We start from the raw sequence: 22625 nt of genomic DNA, 5'->3' as shown, positions 1-22625 counted from the left end.
CTCTGATTTTAATTGTTTTACATGATTGCTGTAAACCACTTTGTTTGTTTGTTTAAAAAATAGTAGTATACACATTTTTAATAAACAATTAAAAAAGACATAGTGAGTTTGGTACAGCGTAAGAAAAAAGTTATCTACCCCTGCTGAGGTAAGGTCACACTGCACCCACAAATTTAGATGTTTAATGTGATACATTCCCTGCCTTTCTGTTTGACTTGAGAGCTATAAACACAACAATAATTTCCTTTAAGAAATGCTATGGCAATGTCACATGTAAAGCATTTGATTTTTCATACTCTTGAGGTTTATGTAGCCATAAATCGAAAGGCTGTTGCATGAAAAGTTTGTCTATTGTGATGCCATCTCCTTTTTTTCAGATTACATTAAGATTTATGAATAAAGCAACTGCAAAAAAGACCTTTAAACTAGTGTCTCATCAAAATAATTAGATTTATTGTTCATGAATGACACTGAACTGGTGTTCGATTTAAAACGAACTCCTGTTACCCTTTCCACAGATATATGTTCTATTATTCATGGGCCTGGTCTGACTCTTCAAATCTATTTATCATTTATTTTAAAAATTGGACACTGCCGTTTATTTTAACTTTTCATAGTCTCTTGACATATGTGGACACTTTATATCAGCACATCAATTAGGTAAACCTCATTTCTTCCAGACAATGCAAAGCAAATAAGACTTGGTGTAGCTGCAAACTTTTGTTCTGCATCAATTTATCATGATTTGTGGTGTTCAGATAATGATCTGAACAAGTCTGCATCCTGCACTGTAAGGAATGTGTCTCCTGTATATGTCAGTAAACAGTATGATACTCTTTAGTCCTATTCAATATGATATCAAGGAAGATATGTTCTGCTTTCAGACAGTTGCAATAGTTAATTAGAAGCTTTGTGCTACTATATTGTTGCCTGCTTGAACAAACTCTTTAAAAATCCTCATTATTTCTCTCTGAGTTATATCATACATGTACTAGAAAATATTGACACTTAGTGGCTGAGAGAAAAGTGTCTGTGTGGTGAGGGCAAAGACATGCACAGACCAGGATTTTAAAAAGAAGACATTTTGAACATTGGGTAGATCCTCCCACTTTTGTTGTGGTTTCCGGTGGCATGCAGGCATATTATGTGCTCCATGAGCAGCAATGTGTTTGAAAACACCAACCCCAAACCAAAACACCATTCAGAACAGTGCTGCTTTGCAAATATAAGGGGCTGCAATGTGGATCCAGTCTTAGTTCTCTGAGAGAACTTACATTTAAAGAAATAGATGGTTGGAGGGGGTTTGGAATTACATTTACAAAACTGGATTTGCTGGAGATTTACTAGGCTTCAATAAGCTGGTGGTGGGGAAAGTCTAAAGACTGGATAAGCAGATTTAGCGAGCGCACTAAAAGGAAACAGTACTTCCTCGAAGTGATTCTCAGTACTGTTTTGAAGCTGTTTACTTCCTATTTTGATACCTACAGCAACAAGTGTCCAGGCTAGTCTCTGATTGGCCTTGGGCTCTGTTTTGTTTATACCAGCTTCCCATCAGGAAGCAATCATGATAAACTCTGTGACTCTGTGCTGGATGGTTTTTCCACACTGTGTTATTGCTTTTAACTGATAATGATGGGAACACGGTGCTCTATTCTTGTACTGATTTATTAGAAAAGCTAGGCTGAGCTACCTTTTTTTCCCTGCAATGTAAGTGCTTTTTTCCGCTAGAAGAATAAGATACAGAAAAACACTAAACATTTTGCAGCTGGAAGCTGTCTCGTGATCAATGTGCCCTCCTGCTTGAAAATGCTGCTATGCCTGAGGTTCTTTTTCCTCTGAAACACACACCGATAAAATGTGGCATACTGAACAACACAAAAAGTTCAGTCCCTTAAAATATACACACACAAAACCTAATAAGTACAGCTGCATATATTAACCCCATGGAAACCTGCTGGAGAACATTGCCAAATTATCATTATACAACATCCCTACTTGCAACCCCTGAATCTGCCTCCCTTTACTTGCCATGTGGTGGTGGCAGCTGGTAAATGCGTAGGCCCAGTTCCTCCCTATCTCCTCAGCTGTTTCCTAGTATTGGCAGCTAAATATGCTGCTCAATGGACCAAAGTTGTGTTTTCTGCCCTACTGACAATCAGTTTCCCCAGAATATCTCAATAAGTTGGGGCATGACTCAAATTAAAGACAATTTTGGAACAATGTCTGGTTACATTGCTTGTTTTTAAGCTTGTATAACAGGCCAGTGGTAGAATCAGAAGCCTTAAAAAAATGTCATCATGCACCCAATTGAGCAGAATTGGTTGGAGCAACAGTGGTAAATTTTAAGGAGAGAGGTCTGGTGCAGATGTAACTTACTGTGGCGTTAGATTGTGCTTTGTGGAAACAGACTTTTTACTGCTGCTGTGAGTCACTGTGGAGGAAACAGCTGTGGAACACCTGATCTAACAAGCAAAATTTCAAAGATGCTGAACCACCTGACTGTGGAATAAAGACTGATTGTACAAAAACTGTTGGCGAACCCTTGCATTCCCCAAAAGAGCAATTCAGTGGTGTTAAATGTTTCTAGTACTTTAAGACGATAGGGTTTTTGGTGTGCCTGTGTGTGTTATCTGAAAGGAGCTTTTTGATTTGCTAGATTATATTTATGTCCTAATTTGGAATCTTTCAAACACCCTTGGGTTTTAAGAGCCTGGAAAAAACCGCAGTGACTATATTTGGTCCAGGATTTGTTACTTTATTAAAGCATTCATTGGTGATTTACAGGAAATTATGTCACCTTGCTCATAGTTGCCCTTAGAGAATCAAGACTCTAAGGACCTGAATGTGCTTTTAAGCACACCATCAGATGTGCTGAAGCAGCTATTGGAAGTCAGTGGAGGCTAGAAGAGTCACTCACGGCAGGGAGCGAATTCTGCCTCCTAAACACCTTGGCTTTTGGGGAGGTGTTATGGGGGTGTCCAGCTGCTGTGCTGCTGGCTATATAAGAAGAGTTAGTGCCTTTAAACAGATGATATTTACTTTCCAATCAATAATTTTTCAGTTGTTTCACAGGCCCCTCTAGTAATTCTTCCACCGGTCGTGTGCTCACTCTCCAGTCCCTGCTGCTGCCCTCTTCCGGGTCTCCCACATCTGCCTCATCCTGACAACTCAGCATAGGGCATTCTTCACCCTTGCTGTCAGTCCCCGCTCCTCAAGCAAGCCTTTTCCGGTTAATCCTCGCCCTCAGTGCCAGTCTCTTTTTTTTCTTTTCTTTTTTTTTTCAGGGGAAAGCACGAACGCAGTCCCCCACTGCCACAAATTATGCAGTCAAGTATCCCGCATTTGGGGAAATCGCAGGGGTCAGCACACCCACAGTGCAATGGATGAGCCTCACCCTGGGAAAACCTCCTTCATGATCAAGGTGTCTCCCCTGCCAGGTAAGTATCAGTGCCAGTCTCCTTCTCCTGTGAGGCATCCCAGCACCCCCTGCCTGCTCTGGCACTCTCTGCTGTGCCCTCTGTGTTTGGCTGATCCATGACACAACTTTACCAGTTCTATGATTCTATGAAATGTGGTTACAGTGGTACCTTGGGTTACATACGCTTCTGGTTACAGACTCCGCTAACCCAGAAATAGTGCTTCAGGTTAAGAACTTTGCTCCGGCGGCACGGCAGCAGCAGGAGGCCCCATTAGCTAAAGTGGTGCTTCAGGTTAAGAACAGTTTCAGGGTTAAGAACGGACCTCCGGAATGAATTAAGTACTTAACCTGAGGTACCACTGTAATTAAATTTATTTGAATTTGCTGGTATGTGACAAAATCCCACCTTGAAAATGACAACTGTCTGGAAACACCCTTGGCTTTCTGATTTTAAAGCAGTGGCAACTTGAAGTCTGACTGGGTGGTAAAACAATCAATGGCAGCTTTGCCACTCACTCATCCATTCCATGCACCATCTAAAAAGCCAACACCACAGTTGTTATCAGGCTGACTGTGGCAGATGAGAATGTGCTTTTAGTGGATGTCTGAAGGCAACTTGGATGCTTGCATGCCCATAAGGAAAAATGGAATCCCTTACCACTGAAAAATATTTGATCATGTTGTTTGGGCTAAAATGACCACCCAGATATTGCTGCAGACCCACAAAAAGCCAGATTAGACAGATACAGCTAGTATTATGTCGTAAAACTGCCAGATTTGGATTCTGGTGGACCACAAAAGCATTCCACACAAACCAACCAATATTCAGCTTCTTTTAAGTCTGACTGTTTCAAAGCTATTCAGGATATGAAGCCATAAAGGATAACCAGCACTATGTAAATAAAGATGTGTGTGGTCATTGTATTTAGAGGTACTTTCAAACATCAGATAATCGGCCTCAGCACAAGAGCCTGGGTTTATTTGATGTATTTATTTATTTGCATTTATATCCTGCCCTATTCTGAAGGCTCAGGGTGGTTGCAAGCAACTATAAAAGATTAGGATAAAAATAACATTCTAAATGTATAGCCCATAACATTGCAAAAATGTTAAAATTCTGGCAAAATAAATAAATCCCTTAGCAACAGCATAACCCTGGAAACAAAACAATTTGCCCTGGCGAAGAGGTCTTGTGATAGGTATGGGGAACCTGTGGCCTTCCATATATTGTTAGACGCTCCAGCCACCATGGTCAGAGAAAATGCAAACTGTAGTCCAACAACATCTGGAAGGCCATAGGTTCCACAACTCTGCCTTACAGCAATGATCAAGTCCCTCAGGCTTGGACTTTAGTAGGTCTCTAAGGGAAGCTCTTCTACAGTTGGTCACCAGGAAGAATGCCATGTTAGTGGTGGCAATCCATCTGTGCAACCTGTCCCAGGCAAATCCATAAGGCCCCAACATTGTTATCTTTTAGACACCAGGTTTAAGAGAGCTTTATATTCTCTAAGGATGACTGTGGTTGACCTGTGGTTAAGCAATTTTTTATCTAAATGGATTTTTACAGGACTTTATTCATTTGTTTATTTAAGGAATTTAGACCCTGCTTTTCACTATGTTTCTTAGAATGGTTTAGCAGTCAATCCCCTCTTACTCAATACTTCAGCCCAAACAGGCTTCCCAATGAAGACAATTTTCTTCTGGCAGGCTTTTTATTAACACCAGTATTCTAAGCTAAATTTTGATGTTTAAATTATCTGCTAAACTGCTCTTTTTAAAATTTAATTGTATATTTATTGAAGGTTGGCTAATTTGTTGTGTTGAGTTTTTTCCCTTTTTTCCTAAGGCTACTAGTTTTAGTATTGGAATGGTATTTAATTATACTGTTTCGTTTCAATGTGTTATACATTTTTTTTTTAAATGCAGGGGTGCTTTGAAAGGTGGAATAGAAATGCATTAAAAAAAATCTTGTTAGCTCTGTGAAGTAGATAGATGGGTTACGAATTATACAAAAGAACGAATATATTATTTGATTTAGTGTAAGACAGCTTCCCATCTTCCTGTGAATAATATAGCTCTTCTTTCCTCTGCTAGTTAATAAATACTAGCACTTGGCTTACCACAGGAATGTCTGCTATTTTTACAAGACAGTAAGATTAACTCACACAATCCTTACCAGTATGCCACAAGCAGGTAACAAAAGGAAAGGAGGCACAGCGCAGTCCTAGCAAGCAGATAGTGCCAGATGTCTTACACTGCCAAGCCTCATGCTGTAAGAGAAGAAGAGGAAACCAGAGAAGAACATCAGACAGACTGCGGGTAGAAATAATTCTACATCTAAGCAAGACCAACAGAGTGAAGGAAAATCCCAATATAGGGATGGGTTCACACATGCATGTTCGCCATATGATAGTGGTTTCCATTAGCTGATCTGATTTGCTTTTACAAAACTTATGTGGGGGTTAGGCTATATCCTGTCATTACTGATCATTCATTCTGATTTGTTTGTGGGGATGTTATGCAACAATGAGCATTCATCCTGATTTTCTTATGTGGTGTTTATAATGGGATTGTTCAGTCGGGACCTGAACATGAGTTAGGTTGTGGGTGAACATATCAGACGACACAGCGATTCTTAAAAGAGCTCTTGTTTATTCACAGGCCAGAACAGAACTGAACTGAAGGGTTCAGCCAGCCTGCTTATATAGAGCTCCACTAGAACGCAACAGTAACCATTTTCTGTAACTATCCAATCACTGAACGTCACTTTCGATCCCTTATTTGCATATGTGGACCTGAACCATCTACAGTATCCCCCTGCTGGACCAGGGTGAGAACTTCAGTACATAACAATGAGACTTTTAATCTCACGGTCGTGGGTTTGAGCCCCACACTGGGTGCAAGATTCCTGCATTGCAGGGGGTTGGACTAGATGACCGTTGTGGTTCTTTCCAACTCTACAATTCTGATTCTCTGATCTTCCTATTAATTATTCAGTCCATTAATCATTCAGTCATCCCACATTTCCTATGCATTTTCCTGTCACCTTCCTAACAGCAATAAATGTTTTTTTAAATAAAATGTGGATTTGTTGCGGTTGGACAACAGCAATCTTTAAACTATTGTGCAAACCTAAATTTCTGGTATATGACTGATTCCCTCCCCCCAAATAATGACAAACTAGTCATAATCAGTATGCAACTTCATATCAAGGTTTGCATGTGTAAATTAGTCATTAGAATCTTCTAGCACCACAGGCACAACTTTCATATCCTCTCATGCTCAATGCTTTACAATGGGGTGGGTGCGGTCAGTGCATACTTTGATCTGCTGTCAATCAAATGCAGAGAAATCATATGAAATAAAACATTCCATCCCTTGCCCTTTAGTACAACATGGCCGTATCAAGATACATCTAGGGGAAAATGTGATCCAAATGTTTTACAGGCTTAATTTCAGATCATGCAAAGAGTCACTTCTTCCTTCATCTTACTCAGACTAAACATTTTAATAACAAGCCACATAAAAATCCAATTACAGATTTTCAGCAAAGGAAGGGCAGTTTACAATGTCATACTCACACCTTATAAAGACATGTATTAGATTTTCTTAGCTTGCTCGCACTGTGGCTCATATATTTATTCAGCCGCAAACAAGCGAACAAATGTTTGTCTTTTTTAAAAAAAAGCTGACAAAAGTGAATGACTTTAAATGTATTTCTCTGTTAGCAGTTTTTGGCATCATTTTATATCTTCTTAATTGGGTGAAGATCATTTGAAAACTTAAGGCAGCTGAGAGAACAGTTTTGCAACTGAAAGAACTGAAGATTAGACAGTAATTCCTGTGCAGCTTGGGGCACAATTTTCTGCAAAAATTATTAATAATAAAAATAATATATATCTCACGTTTCATTGTGTAGGTCTCAAAGCAAATGAACACAAACATCCCCTCCAACATTTCTCTGATGAAAATAGGGATGTCCCATTCCATAGTGATAATTATACTATTTATACCCCACACATCTTACTAGGTTGCTCCAGCCACTCTGGGCAGCTTCCAACATATATAAAAACACAATGAAACATTAAATGTTTAAAAAACCTTCCCTATACAGGATTGTTTTCATATAGCTCGGGGGTCAGATAACTCCATACCCTCCAACATTTCTCCAATGAAAATAGGGACATCCTAAGGAAAAGCAGGACATTCCAGGATCAAATCAGAAACTGAGGTAGATTCTCTACATCAGGGACATCCCTGGAAAATAGGGACACTTAGAGGGTCTGCAGGAACTGTATCGAGCATGCTCAAGAGTGCCCAAGAAATGGAATGGAGTTATGATGATGAAAGGGTGTGGTGATGCTAGTCAGAGTAGGTTCAAATTTCAGTGGCTCCCCTTATGTCCAATATAAAGGTAAAGGGACCTGGGGTTGTGGCGCTCATCTCGCTTTATTGGCCGAGGGAGCCGGCGTGCATCTTCCGGGTCATGTGGGCAGCATGACTAAGCCGCTTCTGGCGAACCAGAGCAGCACACGGAAACACCGTTTACCTTCCCGCCAGAGCAGTACCTATTTATCTACTTGCACTTTGATGTGCTTTTGAACTGCTAGGTTGGCAGGAGCAGGGACTGAGCAATGGGAGCTCACCCTGTTGCGGGGATTCGAACCGCCGACTTTCTGATCGGCAAGCCCTAGGCTCTGTGGTTTAACCCACAGCGCCACTCGCATCCCTCATGTCCAGTATAAGACAAAGTAAATGGTCTGTATTCAGCATGACCAGGGGGAGAGGGGAAAGCTGCCTTCTCTCAGAAAAACAGAAGCCAACAAGTGTAGAGTTTTAACTGTTCCAACCCCCTCCCAAAGTTATCTCCTTTAAGTACACTTCACTCCTATGTAAGTAAAGGATATTAATTCCTGTAGGAAGCATTAAAATGATATGCTTGGTATTGCCAATGCACTGAGAGCAAACCCTCAGGATTGATGTGCTTCCATCACCACCGTGCATAACCACATGGTGTGTGGAGCCAGCACACTGCATGTTCTCCCCTTCTGGCGAAAGACTTTGTAATGAGAAAGCCTTATTTCTATTACTACCTGCTGATAATAATTATGAACCTTTTCCTTGCTACTAGAGAGACTTTGACACATGTATAAGGCACCTTTCCAATCTGACCAAGGGCAGTATTCAAGTAAATAATTGCGTGAGTAGAAAATATTCTGTTCAGGCCTGTGCCGAGCCTGTCTGAGGCCCAGAGTGGAGTTAGAATGAAGTTCTAAACTGAAAAACGTAGCTGGTCCCCAGTACGGTGCCTTGGCTGGCTTAGCCCTCCAAGGTCCAGAGCAAGTGAACCTGGCTGCCCCCCCTCCAACCATGGGCCTGCTTCCACCCCCCTTTCCTCTGCTTGCCTGTCCCCAGATGTGTTCTGGAGGGTTGGGGGGACCCCATAACAAACGTAGTGAGTGTGCAGGGGGGAGGGGGGAAGTCCCACTGTGCAAGTGGAAATGGTTCTGTTCATGCAACACTGCCCCAAGCAATTGCAGCTTGCTTCCACATATGTGAGATTCCAAACATCTGAAAAAACAGCAGGTCTTTGTGAGTCACCATCTTTTGGTATGCTTTCCCCCAACAATGACTGGCCTTTCTTCTTATTGCTTGCCCTCGTACCCTGAACACTCTACTTTTAATTCTGCCGCTGTTATTGTGAATCATTTCATACAGCAAAACAGTGATTCTGTTTTTCTGAAAAAGGTAGTTATTGGGGAAATCATTTGCAAGTCATACTGTAGACTTGGCAACTTGCCAGCAATCCATTATGAAGTGATCACCGTCTGTTTAATGGGAAATCCCAGTTCTTATTCCCTATGGGGTTTTTGGTAGGTCTGAAGTATATCTTTGTGGTTAGGGGGAAAAGACATTTACTAAGGAAGCAATGTGTTATGACCTCAGGCAGTGTGCCAAGTGCAATAAAAACTCACTTTTACATGTCATTTACACATTCAGAAAGATTTAGAGAGACTCTGCTGCATATCTCTTCATACAGTTGCCAAACTTCTGTAGGCTCTTATCCTCAAATATAATGAGGCAACATCTAACACTTCTCTGTAGACCAAGAGTCAGGTTTTTTCCATCTAGGTTTTCCATTGTGTATTTTCCCTTAAAACACTGCTGCTCTTTGGTATCTTAGGGTGCAGAGTTAGCAGAAGGAAAACCCCTCCCAAACTGATTATGTATAACTGTTGACTGCAATAGTACTGTGTTTGGAACACTTTAATCCACCAGCAGTAATATCCACAGAAAGCAGATAAGCAGATACTTTTGTATCGTCCATGCTGCCAAGTCAGTTTACTCAGTCATGTGGACTGTGAATTAATTTACAAATGTGGCAAACTACTGCTGCAGATGCTGTTTCATAAAATCTCTTACATTAACTACACTTGTGTGGAGCCTGAGTTGAGAAACCAGGTACACCCCATACATTTAAAGCACATGACTTCTCCCAAAGAATTCAGGGAACTGTGGTTTGTTAATGGTGTTGGGAAATGTAGTTCTGTGAAGGGTGAACTACAGTTCTGACTTTTTTTTTTTGCAGGTGGGTCCTGTCCTTTAAGTGCACTTTAAACATATACGTAGTTAGTACTCAGCCGAAGTAGCAAGGAACCCATGTCTCTAAATGGAAAAGACCACAGGAAAAGGGAAAAGGAGCTGCCCAGGATTATAGGGAGGGGTTTGGGTTGCGGAGCAGGAGAACAGGAGAGCAGAAAAAGCAAAGACATGTAGTGGGGAAAGGGCTGCTCTGGAAAGTGGAAACAACAGCAGGTATAGCTTTGCTAAACAAAGGGGACTGGTATTAAGAAGAGGCACCAAAACATAGTTAGGAAAGAGGGAGGAAGTATGACTTGGTTGATATCCTGAGGGTAAATCTCTTTGGTCATATACAGTGGTACCTCGGGTTACATACGCTTCAGGTTACATACGCTTCAGGTTACACACTCCGCTAACCCAGAAATAGTGCTTCAGGTTAAGAACAGAAATCGTGCTCTGGCGGCGCAACGGCAGCAGGAGGCCCCATTAGCTAAAGTGGTGCTTCAGGTTAAGAACAGTTTCAGGTTAAGTACGGACCTCCGGAACGAATTAAGTACTTAACCCGAGGTACCACTGTAAATGCATCACTACTTTTAACTTGAATTTTGTTATTTCTCTTTTACATACTGTGATGTATGAATTCAGATAAATGTATGAATGCCTGTTCTGGGTGAGTTGAAGTGAACTGAAGGAGCATTCCAGACTCTTGTTTCTGGACTATCAAATTCACATTGGAATAGGGCCCTTAAACAAAAAACAAGGGTTGCAGCCTTGTTGCTGAGATCAAAATAGGACGTTTAAAAGCACACACTGCAGGAAAGAGAAAACATGGCTCCTCCTCCCCATTCCTTCCCCAGGCCTCTCATTGCACAACCAATGAGGTATGAACAGGTGACAGCAGCAGGTTGGAAAAGAACAATCCTGACTTTCTGCTCGAATTGGAGATTTAAAAATGGTTCATATTGGAGCTGTACAGAGGCAACCCTGCAATCCAGGGAGTGGGGTTTTCTGGTAGGCCTCTGTAATGCAAGCTTTTGATAACCAGGAAGCAGCTCCCCAAGGCCCAGCCTCCATATTCTGAGGAGAAATTAGTAATGAATAAATTAGTAATAACTAAATAAATTCTGAGGAGAAAATTAGAAGTAAATAAATAATAAGTATGAGGGAGGTTTGCCTTGATTTTTAGACAGGAGTCGCTCAAAGCTTCGTGAACCGGATTGTAAACCTGTGATTTTAAAAAAAGGGGGCTGGGTCAGTTATTGGACTTATTAACTGTTCAGTTTGTGAAGTAGGATGGTTTCTTATCGGTTTGAGGACAGAGCCAGGATAATTTTGGTCAGAGGATCAAAGTGGGTTATAAGGCACTGTGCAAAAAAATTACACCACATCACCCTCCTCAGATCTGAAGGTATGTGGTATACTCAGCAAAATACCTGATGCCAAGCTGGCGAAAAACTATCAAACGGAAAGCCAACATCTCTGCCAGTTGGTAACCCAGCTCCTGACACAGATTATGAACCAGGGTTTGGGGTTTGTTTGGGTTTTTTCCTTCCAAGGGAAACAGAGAAGCTCCTTTGATAGCGAAGGATCACGAAAAGCAGCACTGCTGAATTCAACTTCCCAGTGTTTCTAAGAGTGAAGAAACACCTCAGTCTCAGGCCTGCTGCAGCGGACGTCTTTCCCTCCTCTTTCTTTCTATTTTTTTATATGTCTTAATTCAATGTGTTTCTAAGAGTGAAGAAACACCTCAGTCTCAGGCCTGCTGCAGCGGACATCTTTCCCTCCTCTTTCTTTTTGTATGTCTTAATTCAATGTGTTTCTCAGTCTCAGGCCTGCTGCAGCAGACGTCTTTCCCTCCTTTTCTTCCTTCCTTTTGGTATGTCTTAATTCAGCTTTGTGACATCTGTCTTTCCTTAGCTTGCTCTTTTTCATCAGACTTGCGTAAATTAGTTTTCTGAGAAAGTTCTGGGTGTAGGGCATGTGGGTTTCTAGATTTTTAATGGTTCTCATTTTTATATGTAGACCGCCTTGAGTTCTGTCAGAGAAAAAGGTGGGGCATAAGTAAATAAAAAATAATGATAATAATAATATTCATGTTAATAAACCAGAGTGTTAGGACTCTTCTTCTCAAGGCTTTACAGTTTTAGAGGATTTTCAGGCTGAGGAACTGCACTTCTTTATAGAACTGAAGCTGCCTTCTCTTTATCCATTCCCCATGTGTCTGAGGGGAACAGAGAGTAGGAGCTCTCATTATGGTGACAAGAACATTTCGTTGTGATTATTTGTATGTTATTAATTTTAATCATATTTAGATAGATAGTTTTAATTCTATAAATATTTAATTGTTTTTAATTACTCCATTTTCTATGTTTTCAGTGGTTCTTACTTTTACCTGCAAGCTGCCTTGAATCCTGTCAGGAAAAAAGGCAGGGTATAAATATATAACTAATAATAATATAATAACATTATGGTTATATAGAGACAAAAGAAAAGTACAGTGCTATTTAAACAGGTTGTAGTGTAGCACAACTGCAATGAAAAGTGTTTAGTGCAGTAAATTAGCACCCAACTTTTTTATGCTTTTTTAAAAAAATGACAGACGTTTTCTGTCGATTAAGCACTATGTGAATTCTGTTAAGTAAATAAAAGAAACACCTTTCTTTTAGTGTTCGCGTCACTGAAATATTGCCTCAGAAATATTGCCTCAGAAATTGTTCCCATCCATGAAGGAGAAAATTCTGCTAAGTGATATGCAAAGAATGATACAAAATCAAATAGATACAACTTAAATGGGGGAAAAAGGATTGGAGAAGCTAGAGGTGGGCCAGGCAGGAGAGAGAAGATGCAGAGTTTATGTATATTCACTTGATATAATAACCATGGAGAAGAGCCATGGAGGAGACTCATGGGGGTGAGGAGCTGAATGAAAGTTGATTCCAGTCACTGCAGCAGAGAGGGGACTTCTCTGCCATTCTGTCACTGATACCTGCCAGGTGGAACAACAAAATTTGGGAACTGGTTTTGGGGAAGGAGGAGCACACCAGGGAACTACACATTTTGGCTTGTCCAACTAACCAGCCATTATTTATGCCAACTTGCCAAACTTTATCAATTCCTCTCCAGATGGTGGGTCTCCCTTGGGGTGCATCCAGACAGGTGTTTATTGTGGGATTGGTGCTCTTCGTACATGGTAGGGTTTTGTTGTTGTTTTTTCGCAGTGTTGAAATGGCATCATTATTGAAATGCCAACCACATCCTCCCTCCCCACAATTTAATTAGAATTTACTCTTTCCAGCAAAAATCAATACTTTTGTTGCCCTGGGCTTCAGAGCTGACTGAAAATTATTCTCTGATGGGTGACAGATCATCAAGTAGACCATAGTATTTAGAAATACCACCTGTATGATATACCCACATCACATTCCCCATTGTAGCTGCTGGTGGTTGGTTGCAGATTTGCAACATGATGGTGATGTTCAGTTCTAGATCCATCACAATAGCAAGGCCCCTCTTGACAGCATCTCCATGACAGGGCTATGTAATGTGTTGTGGCTCTCGGTCAATGAGAGCTGTTTCAAATAACATTTCATGCTGAATTATACTTTCCCTGATTATCATGACTTTTCTTTGCGTGCATGGAAAATACTCCGCTTAACAGTGTAGGATTTTAATGACCATCTGTTGTTTTTTTAATGTGTGTATTTTAGTGTTACATTTGGCACATGAAATTCTAAAATGGCTGGGAGGAGGTGTTTGGAAAAGTTCAGTCCATATTTGTACAACTGCCACTGTTTAACGAACATCTCTAGCAACAGGGCAGTTTCAAAGTCTGAGATGGTATACTATTGTAAAAACAGTACAAATCCGTTAAAAACTGTCCAGTGGTGAAATTCTAGCAATATACAGTTGTTTGGGTGCTTTTATATCTAGCTAATTTAATTAATATTGGTAAAATGGCCAATAGTTCTGAAGATTTACCCTTTGTCTTTTTGCAGAACAAGCACAACACAACAGTTAATATACAGTATTCATCTTGATGCTAGTGTAGGTGAGTAACTTCCAGCTTGCCAAGCCTCTTTGAATGCCATGTGGCAGTTATTTTAAATAAATAAACTATCAACCCCCAGAGCAAATGTGTAAAACAGCCCTCTGCATTTCTCTCTCTCCCTCAGCACTGCCTGAAATGGCTTGAGAAATGGGGGAAATAATTATAGGCAGAAATACTGAGCAGTGACAAGGAATTAAAAAGAGATGTCAGAACAAGGACTTCAGCTGGGATTCCTTAGGCCCAATTTAAACATTTGCATAGTGGCATAGTTGCTGCTGAAAATCATTTCTTTGTGGTCAGAGCTCCATGCAGCTGAAGAATGTTTGAATCCACTTCCTGTGCAGGACGACTGATCACATGGGAGGTAGACCCACAACCATCTGGAGCCCTGAGCATGGGTGAGTGATATTTAGCAGCAACTATGCTGTTGCACAAAAGTTTGAACCAGGTCTGAATTTTCTGCTGCTTCTTCCAACTCAGAGTTGGCTTGGGGTTGGGAATAGATATTTTGATGTTGCCAAGCGTGTAGTAGCCACCCTGGAACTTCTTTCTGAAGGACAGAATATGAATCTTAATTGGTTAATTAATACAGTGCAATACTGAGATTTTAAGATAGCAGTAGCAAGGCTTAGCAGAACTTCACAGATATGTAGGATTGCCAGTTTGCAATCCAGAGATTGAGGATACACAGAACAATTGTACTAATGAAATGACACAAGTGTCTCCTGGGATTTTTAATTTTTTTTTTTGCTATGGCTGCTTGCCTGCCACTTGTCCTTGTGCAGTAGCAAGGGCAAAGTATGGCATGCAGCAGACAGAGAAGGAGAGATCCTCTCATTTCACTGGTACAAATGCATTAATCTCTGGGTTGCAAACTATGTATGCGGGAGGCAACTGTGGGTACTTCTAATCATAGGTTGAATAGAGCCTCTCGGAATCTGGCAAATAACGCTTTGGACATGACAGTCTATAATATCTGAAACACAACTCAAGCATTTCCCATAACTATATTAGAGGGAGACATACAAAACTCCCCATGCCAGCACATCTCTTGGAAGGTGGAGATGTGTGTTTTAATAATATGGGGATGTGGGAGAACAGAAACACATGAGCTTTCTGTTCCTTCCTGCAAGAGAATGAAGCTGCATTTGACTCTCCCCCCACCCAAGTAAATCACAGAGGGACTGTCAAGTTAGCCATTGATAAAGAGCCTACTTGGTGTAGCATGGTTCTCCTCCTCAGATTCTGACTGAGTTCTTGCTGAGGATGTAGGAGACTGTACATACTAGGTGAATTCGCAGACATGGACACCACTTGCTTGTGTTTTCCTCTTTCTATCCGTCCCTTGAGTCTCTGACATGAAACTGTAAGGGGTGAGGGAATGGTTGGAACAGCTGACTGTGAACATAAACCCATAGTCATTTCCTCCTGCTGAAGCCCACCATTGACTTCTTTCTGGAAAACATGGTTGCTATGATCTAGATTGTCATAGAACAGCCAAGGCTTTTGGTTGACTGCTGTTGCCATGATTCATAGTAATAGCCTGAAGGAGAATGACACTCTGCCCATTACGAAAACCCTGAATGAATTGCCAGCTACCCATAAAGTGCTTGAGCCAGGGGTTCATAATTACTTTCATTAGTGAATATATAATTTGTTATAATTTTTGCGTAATCATGTTCCAGAGCCATATTTGCCAAACCTAAATCTTATAAAGTGTGTATTAATATAAACTTTAATGTAGAGGTTTGTCTCAAACTATCACATTTTACCTTTTGTGAAGCACAAACATCTCTCTTTTATTTGAAATAATATATATATATTGACTTTCTTAGTAAAGTAAATAATTGACCAGCACAAAGTATAAGGTCTTCAAACTCAAATGGGTGAATATGCTAATTTTCTTTCTCTTTCTTTCTCATTTCTCCAATCTTCAATTCAAATCTCCACATTTCCACATCAGTTTGCATTTTTTTAAAAGTCTGCATGAAAATTCATCATTTTAGTGCAAATTCTAATATACACATTTTTGTAAGCAATTTTGTCTAATAAACTGGTACATTTTTTGCAGAGCAATTAAAAAAGTTCCCTATTATAATGGATTTTTGTATGTTATTTTTATATGCACTATTTAGTATACAGTATGCACTTTGGAAAACATTACTTGGCTGAAAAACTGCATTGCAACATTTGGGCAAATGTGAATTTTGAAGAATGGCGGTGTTTTGGTTTGCATATTGTTTTGGAAAGTGTGAATTAGGTATTTTTGCCTTTAAATACAAACTTAATTAATTGCTCCTCCTTCCCTCCTCATGACTAGTTATTAAAGTACAAATTAACATGGCCACAGATTTTGATTCCTGATCCTCTGTTGTTTTGTGGATAGCAGGGCTGTACTAAATACTGCTGATTGTGGGCTGCAGATCAGTAATGAACATATAACTATTTGTGCCAGACAGAGGTTCAAGAACACTGTCAGCACTAACCTGAGACTGATTTTCTTTTCTAATACAGAGGAACAGAAGAAGCTGACTATTTATGATGCTTATCTGGGTGGAGCCCGTGGTGAGTGTTTTTCAGTTTCTTTATCACTTTTGTTAACACACTTTATTTTCCTGTTAGAAACATTATTTTTGGAGAGAAACTTTGCTGGCCACTTTTCTGTTTGTGTGCTGAGTCACTCAATCATACACACCCTAAGAACACTTATTTGGAAGTAAATTCTGTTGAATTTAATCAACCTTACATCTTCTATGTATCCACAGACTCTGCTATAATTTCCATTTCCTCCTGAACCTACTACAGTGTCTATTGTACCTCCTCTGTATCTCTGTCTTTCTTTCTTTGCTGCAATCACATTGACACATTCCTGAAATCTTGTTGGTGTTTGCATCAGCTTCGGCCAAACTAAGCTTCAATGCATTCCACCAGAATTTCATATAAACCTAAGTACCGGCTATATTGTATAAAGAAGACAGGATGGTATGTATAAGCAATAACACACAGCACAGCAGGATGAAACCTACCCTAGAAGTCTTATATACATACTGCTTTGGTAACATCAGCATATACCACCCAAGGGGTGCAGCAGGATGCCATTTGCAACCTGAAGGTTGAAGCTGAAGAAGGAAGCAAAGGATTGTCCCTGACTTCCCATGGAGATGCAGTTTGAGGTCAGTGTACATGCTACTCTGTGTACACTTAACTGGCAGAAAGCCCCGTAGTATTCAAAGAGGCTTCCAAGTAAACATGCACACAAGGGCAGCATTCTGCAGGCTACAAGTTTTGACTTGGCTACCAGGGAGAGCCAAAATATGTGGATCACTGTTTGAAAGAGGAATCTATGGTCTATCAGTGGTTATTAACATTAGTAGATAAATGGAGCCTCCACCCTCAGGTGTCCACTGTGAACAATTTGCAAAACACCTTGAAGATAAAATGACTTAAATCCATGCTAACTTGGAACCCATATATAAAGTTATGGATGCCCTCATGGTTCCTAAGTACCATAATGCATTTCAATTTATTCAGCCTGAGGAGGTGGACAAGGTCCCCTTCTTGCCGCTGGAGGGGCCTGGCATATTGGGTTGGGAGGGGTTCTTAATGTCTCACATAGGGAAGGTGTAGTTTTAGTAGTCTTAAAGGACCCTTAATAAATAGCTTATACAGTGGTACCTCTAGTTACGAACTTAATTCTTTCTGGAGGTCCGTTCTTAACCTGAAACTGTTCATAACTAGAGGCGTGCTTTCGCTGATGGGGCCTCTTGCTGCTGCTGTGCCACCGGCACACAATTTCCGTTCTCATCCTGGGGCAAAGTTGTCAACTTGAGGTAACTCTTTTAGGTTAACGGAGTTTGTAACCTGAAGCATTTGTAACCTGAGGTGTTTGTAACTCAAGGTACCACTGTAGTAAGATCTTTACTAAAGAAATATACCCTGTGTCTTACTGATTTGAATAACTATCAGACAGTTATAAAATCTACAATTTGGAAGGAAAGTGTTAGAGCATGTAGTGGGGATACTGGTATAGTGGTCCATTTACTTTTCCAAAAACTGTTTTTGTATTCCTTCCTATGGTGGCATCCACTATGCTCTTCTCAATTTCTTTGTGGTGGCTGACACTCCCTCAACCCTTGGTTTCAGATCACATAACACCAATATTGGAGCAACTTCATTAGTACCCTCTTTGTTTAATAATTTCAAACTACTTGCATTGACTTTAAAAGCTGTTAAAAGTTCGGAGCCTAGGTTTCTCAACCCCCACCCCTTTGTTGGAAGAGTATCTATTCATAGGACAGAACCCCCTGTTTTCCTTAGATATGATGTGTGGAAATTTGAGTTGCAGCCTTATCAGTAGTGGCTCTCAGTTGTGAAATTTCTTGTTCAGTGAAAAGTGACTGCCCCACTTTGTCTGTCTTCAGGTGGCTAGTTAGAGTATTCTTAATTATGTGAAACTTATTATAGTACTGTATCTAAAATGTCTGGCTTTACTTTCTAAGCCAATATCACTACTGGTAAAAATGTTTTAAATAAGTGAGGAGGGATAAAACAATTTTAAATAAATATTCATTGAGCCTTATTGTTTGTTTGTTTGTTTATTTATTTAGTGTAATACATTTGTTACCTGCTGTTCATACTACGTTTTCACAAGATGCCTTACAATATCTGACAGAGCCAGCTAAAAGCGCATGCAGTATTCCAATAACAGGTCATAAAATAATAAGCAGGAAACAATAAAATCACACATCCATTTCAGCAATACATTCAACACAGAAATTAAAATAGGCTGCCAAGAACATGGAAGATGAAATTTCAAGAACAGTAATCCTATCCCAATTCACACAACTTTTTAGCTATTTTGCATTGCTTTGCTTTCTCTTGGTTTCATATGGTTTGTTTGCCATAACATCTTTTCCTTCATTCAATTTTTTTGGGGGGAGGGGCAAGAGAAGACAAAGGCAGCTTCTATCCTTTCTAAAAAATGTTAGACATTATTTCAATGCAAATGCTGAGTCAAATACTCTTATTCCTCAGGTTGGATTATCTTTGTGTTAAAACAAAAACAAACAGTACAATCCTAGTTATGTTTTATCTTTTGTATGTTTTCCTCAAAAACTAGGGAGGTATTATTATTGCAGACGATTTAAAAACATTGCATTTAAAAAGCGGGCTCCAGTTTAATTTGAGAACAGAAAGTGATCGGTATTATAAGCTTAATGTTTATAGGAAAGAATGTTTTTCCTTTTGGGTCCCCCCCCCCTCAATGTTTGAAACGTTAAGTTCAAAGAGAAGTTTCACACTAGTGCCTGCTTGAATTTCTGCATTTTTGGTCAGTAGATTTCAGTACTGTAAGTCTGTTGAGGTTCTTCACTAATGTACGGGCTCAACCCTGCATTAAGGGAAGGAATTACAAGCTGTAAATAGTTTGATAGTGAAATCTGAGCAAAGGGCCAATGTCAGCATTATATAGGTAATCTGTCCATTAACTTTTAGTACTTCAAGATACAAGTGACAGCAAATACACATAATGGTTTAATTATGTAAGGGAAAGTAAAAAAGTTATATTATTTCATGTCAGGACGACAGGCACAACAGGGAAACAAAAGATCCATGATGAAACTTATTTCCATTTAAGTGTTAATAAAATAATTACGAGTTCAGAAACTTTGCTAAACCCAAAACTTTGCTATGTCTTGCAGATAAGAAGGGTAGGATACACATGAAACAAATAAATGCAGTGTGCTTTTAACATTAATTCCTGATAAGATTTAAACACTTGTTTATAGAATTGTACATAGGGATATATGAAAGGAATAGGTCCAAGGCATAAAATGATTTTGAGATAACCAGTCTAACTGCCTCCAGGGTTGTAGCCTGATGACTGTTGATCTTCTGTTTCCCCTCTGGAACATAAATGTTCTGATTTAAGGGTTGTTTTTTTTGTTCTCATGATGAAAGGAAGGTTCTAATGAATACAAGAAAGGTTTTTGCCTTTCTGCTTCACAGCATTATTTGTATAAATGTCACATCCTTGCCAGGAAAACGATCTGGCCACCATAAGTAGAAAACATGGGTGTTTCTTCTTCTTTTAATGGTACGTTGTGTCCACAAATGCCATTCTTTTGCTAGCTGGAAACAGACTACATATGGCTTTGTCGTCATTGGAGGAAACAGCAGTGTGCTGTGGGACTTTATAAACGGTTTTCATTGATTTAGTTTTGTCCATCTAACAGCTGCCTTCCAGCCCTGTACCCCTTACCCACGTCAGTGCTGCCGTCAGTCCAATTTTAAAAGGAAGATAAAGATATCTTTTTTGAGGGTGAGTGTTTAGTTCCAGGAGATGAGTGTATACATAGGATTTCATCCAGTTAAAATGATGGCTTCACCTTGGCCATGAATGACCCTTTTACTAAAATGTAGGCGCTGATCACAGAAACTTAACAAAACCTAGCAAAAAGGGCATATTAGAAAACTATATATTTTGTGCCATATAACTTTGTATAACTTACCAAATTGTGTCTTCTTCAATAGTGATGTCTTTTGGCATTTACATTGTGTTTATTGCACCTTGTATAAATGAATAAACAAGGATTTTTTTTTACAGTGATTGTTATTGGCATACATTCCAATTCTCAGTACTGTTTTTGGCAAAGACTCCCTGAATGGGACATGGTGGTTTCCACAGTGTGCTGTACAAAGGGCACAATAGTGTATTTGCTCTCTCTGGCTATTTTATCATAACTGACCTCTAGAACCATTAACTGGTTTTCTTTTTGGAAAATTATTGGGCACTTGTCTGTCTTGTGTTACTGACTATATATTGCACAGTAGAAGAAACTACAATTGGGTGAATTCTGCCAGTATATAGAGCATAAATGTTATTGAGCATCATTGTACAATTCATATGAAAGGAATTCCAGCTGGATTTTGTTGAGGCTCAAACCGCAGCTGATCTGAAGACAGAAATTCACCAATGTATTAAAAACTTAAGAACAATTCATTTTCTTACTTATTTTGGCCTTACTGGGCTTTTTTGGGGGGGATAGGGGTAACTGCTCACTTTTTAGAAAGGGATCAGTGCTATATTCTTATATTCTCTTTTAAATAGCTCCTCCTTCCATCAGTAGTCATTAGGATGTGCAAAGGGATAAATGGGAAGCAGGGCCCTTCCATCAGCTCTGCTGTATTTGGCTCCTCCCCTTCTCTGTACTGTTTCCATTTTATCTGGCCATCATAAGAACACTATGTAAGACTAACTGCTTATTCACACTTCCTGTTGTCCACTGCTTTTAACTCAGGGGAAACTGCTCTTTAGTGGTACTTCACTATTGAAATAGTGGTGAGCTTATGAAGCTAAGAGTCAAACTACATGTTACAGTATGTATAGTTAGGAAACATGTCAGGGCTTTTTCTTTCTGCAATTGCATTAAACCTGCAATGTGCAGGGAGGTACTCCCCAGCTGGGATCCTACAGACTGTGCATCTAGAAAAAGCTCCCAAAGGTTCTTAGGTAAGTATGGTCAATAGTATCCCACATACACTTTAGTTGCAAGCAGCATGTACACAAGGGTGAACAGAATCTAAGCCACTGCTTGACCTGTTACAGTATCCTTGCTTCACTGTGCTGACCTTGAGAGATACCGGGCATGATTGCAGTTCAAATGGTGGAACTCCATGTATACACAGCTTCCAAGGATTCAAATGTACATGTGGATCTGCCAGACTAATTAATAACCATCGGTTCACATCAAGCTTCCGTGCTGGCCTATGTAAAATATTGCTGGGGCAGGAACATGATCCTTGTGAAGTAGGTCATTATTAACTTCATTTTATAGATTGGAAGCTGGGTGTGAACAGCAGTTATTCAACCAAGTCCATATAACTCGCCTGTGGCAGATTTGGAGTGTAAATGCTGGTCTCCTAACTCTAAGCCCAATGCTATATCTATTGGACCACTCTAGCTCATGTCTATGAGAGTCAAAATGGTGCTAGAGCTAAGGAAGGCCCTTAATTATTTTTAAATATTATAGTCTAATGCAAGCTTTTCTATGAGCATTTTTCAAATAACAAATAGCCACAGGAATTATTAAGGCACAGGGTTTCAAAATGTCAAATGTAGTTCATTGAGAGGATCACATATATTCACAACCTGTGATTGTTTTGTGGTTATGTGTTAAACGGTCAAACTAATACCAAGATTGCCACGAAACACCCCTTGGAAAATATACATAGTGTATGCTCTGACACATGATGACTGGCTTTTAAAGTTTTATTGCCTCATTTAGTTTACATATTTGAATGGTTTTGAAAATAATCATTATAAATGTAAATTTTATCATTTCACCACACCATGGGGTAAAACCTGCTGTTTTTAATAGATTTGGGACCTCTACTTGAATGTTTATGTTGGTGGAAAACCAAGTTGAATATGAAATACATGTTTTGCTAAAACCCATGTGAAACCTCTTTAGCCTTGTTTACATACCACAGTTCAAAGTACTGTACAACCAGATTTCCATGGAAGTGGGAATATATGGTACAAGTACCTAAGGAATTTCAATATGGTGTGGTCTAGCA

The 22625-nt window shown here is 39.7% G+C and overlaps 1 protein-coding gene and 1 long non-coding RNA gene across 4 annotated transcripts in view; one reads left to right on the top strand and one right to left on the bottom strand.

The window, feature by feature from the left end:
* Positions 1–12930, bottom strand: part of LOC309380228 — a 53483-nt gene extending 40553 nt beyond the window's left edge. For 2 of the 3 annotated variants that reach the window (XR_014172739.1, XR_014172740.1), the window contains exons 1-2: positions 11434–11788; positions 5595–5688 (exon numbers count right to left, since the gene is read on the bottom strand). This is a non-coding gene — a long non-coding RNA (uncharacterized lncRNA). Of the gene's footprint in view, positions 1–5594; positions 5689–11433; positions 11789–12865 lie in introns of those variants that run through there. The other variant, XR_014172738.1, reaches the window with a different exon arrangement.
* A 1094-nt stretch (positions 12931–14024) lies between these two features.
* Positions 14025–22625, top strand: part of TARS1 (threonyl-tRNA synthetase 1) — a 196036-nt gene continuing 187435 nt past the window's right edge. Inside the window, exons 1-2 of the mRNA XM_081929656.1 lie at positions 14025–14048; positions 16563–16613. Of these exons, the coding sequence (XP_081785782.1) occupies positions 16587–16613 (27 nt within the window). The 5' untranslated portion in view covers positions 14025–14048; positions 16563–16586. The remainder of the gene's footprint in view (positions 14049–16562; positions 16614–22625) is intronic.

The sequence above is a fragment of the Podarcis melisellensis genome (assembly GCF_964234715.1).
Source record: "Podarcis melisellensis genome assembly, chromosome: 11".
NCBI classification, from domain to species: Eukaryota; Metazoa; Chordata; class Lepidosauria; order Squamata; family Lacertidae; genus Podarcis; species Podarcis melisellensis.
The sequence above is the reverse complement of the archived record's forward strand: the minus strand, read 5'-3'. Positions and strand labels throughout refer to the sequence as shown.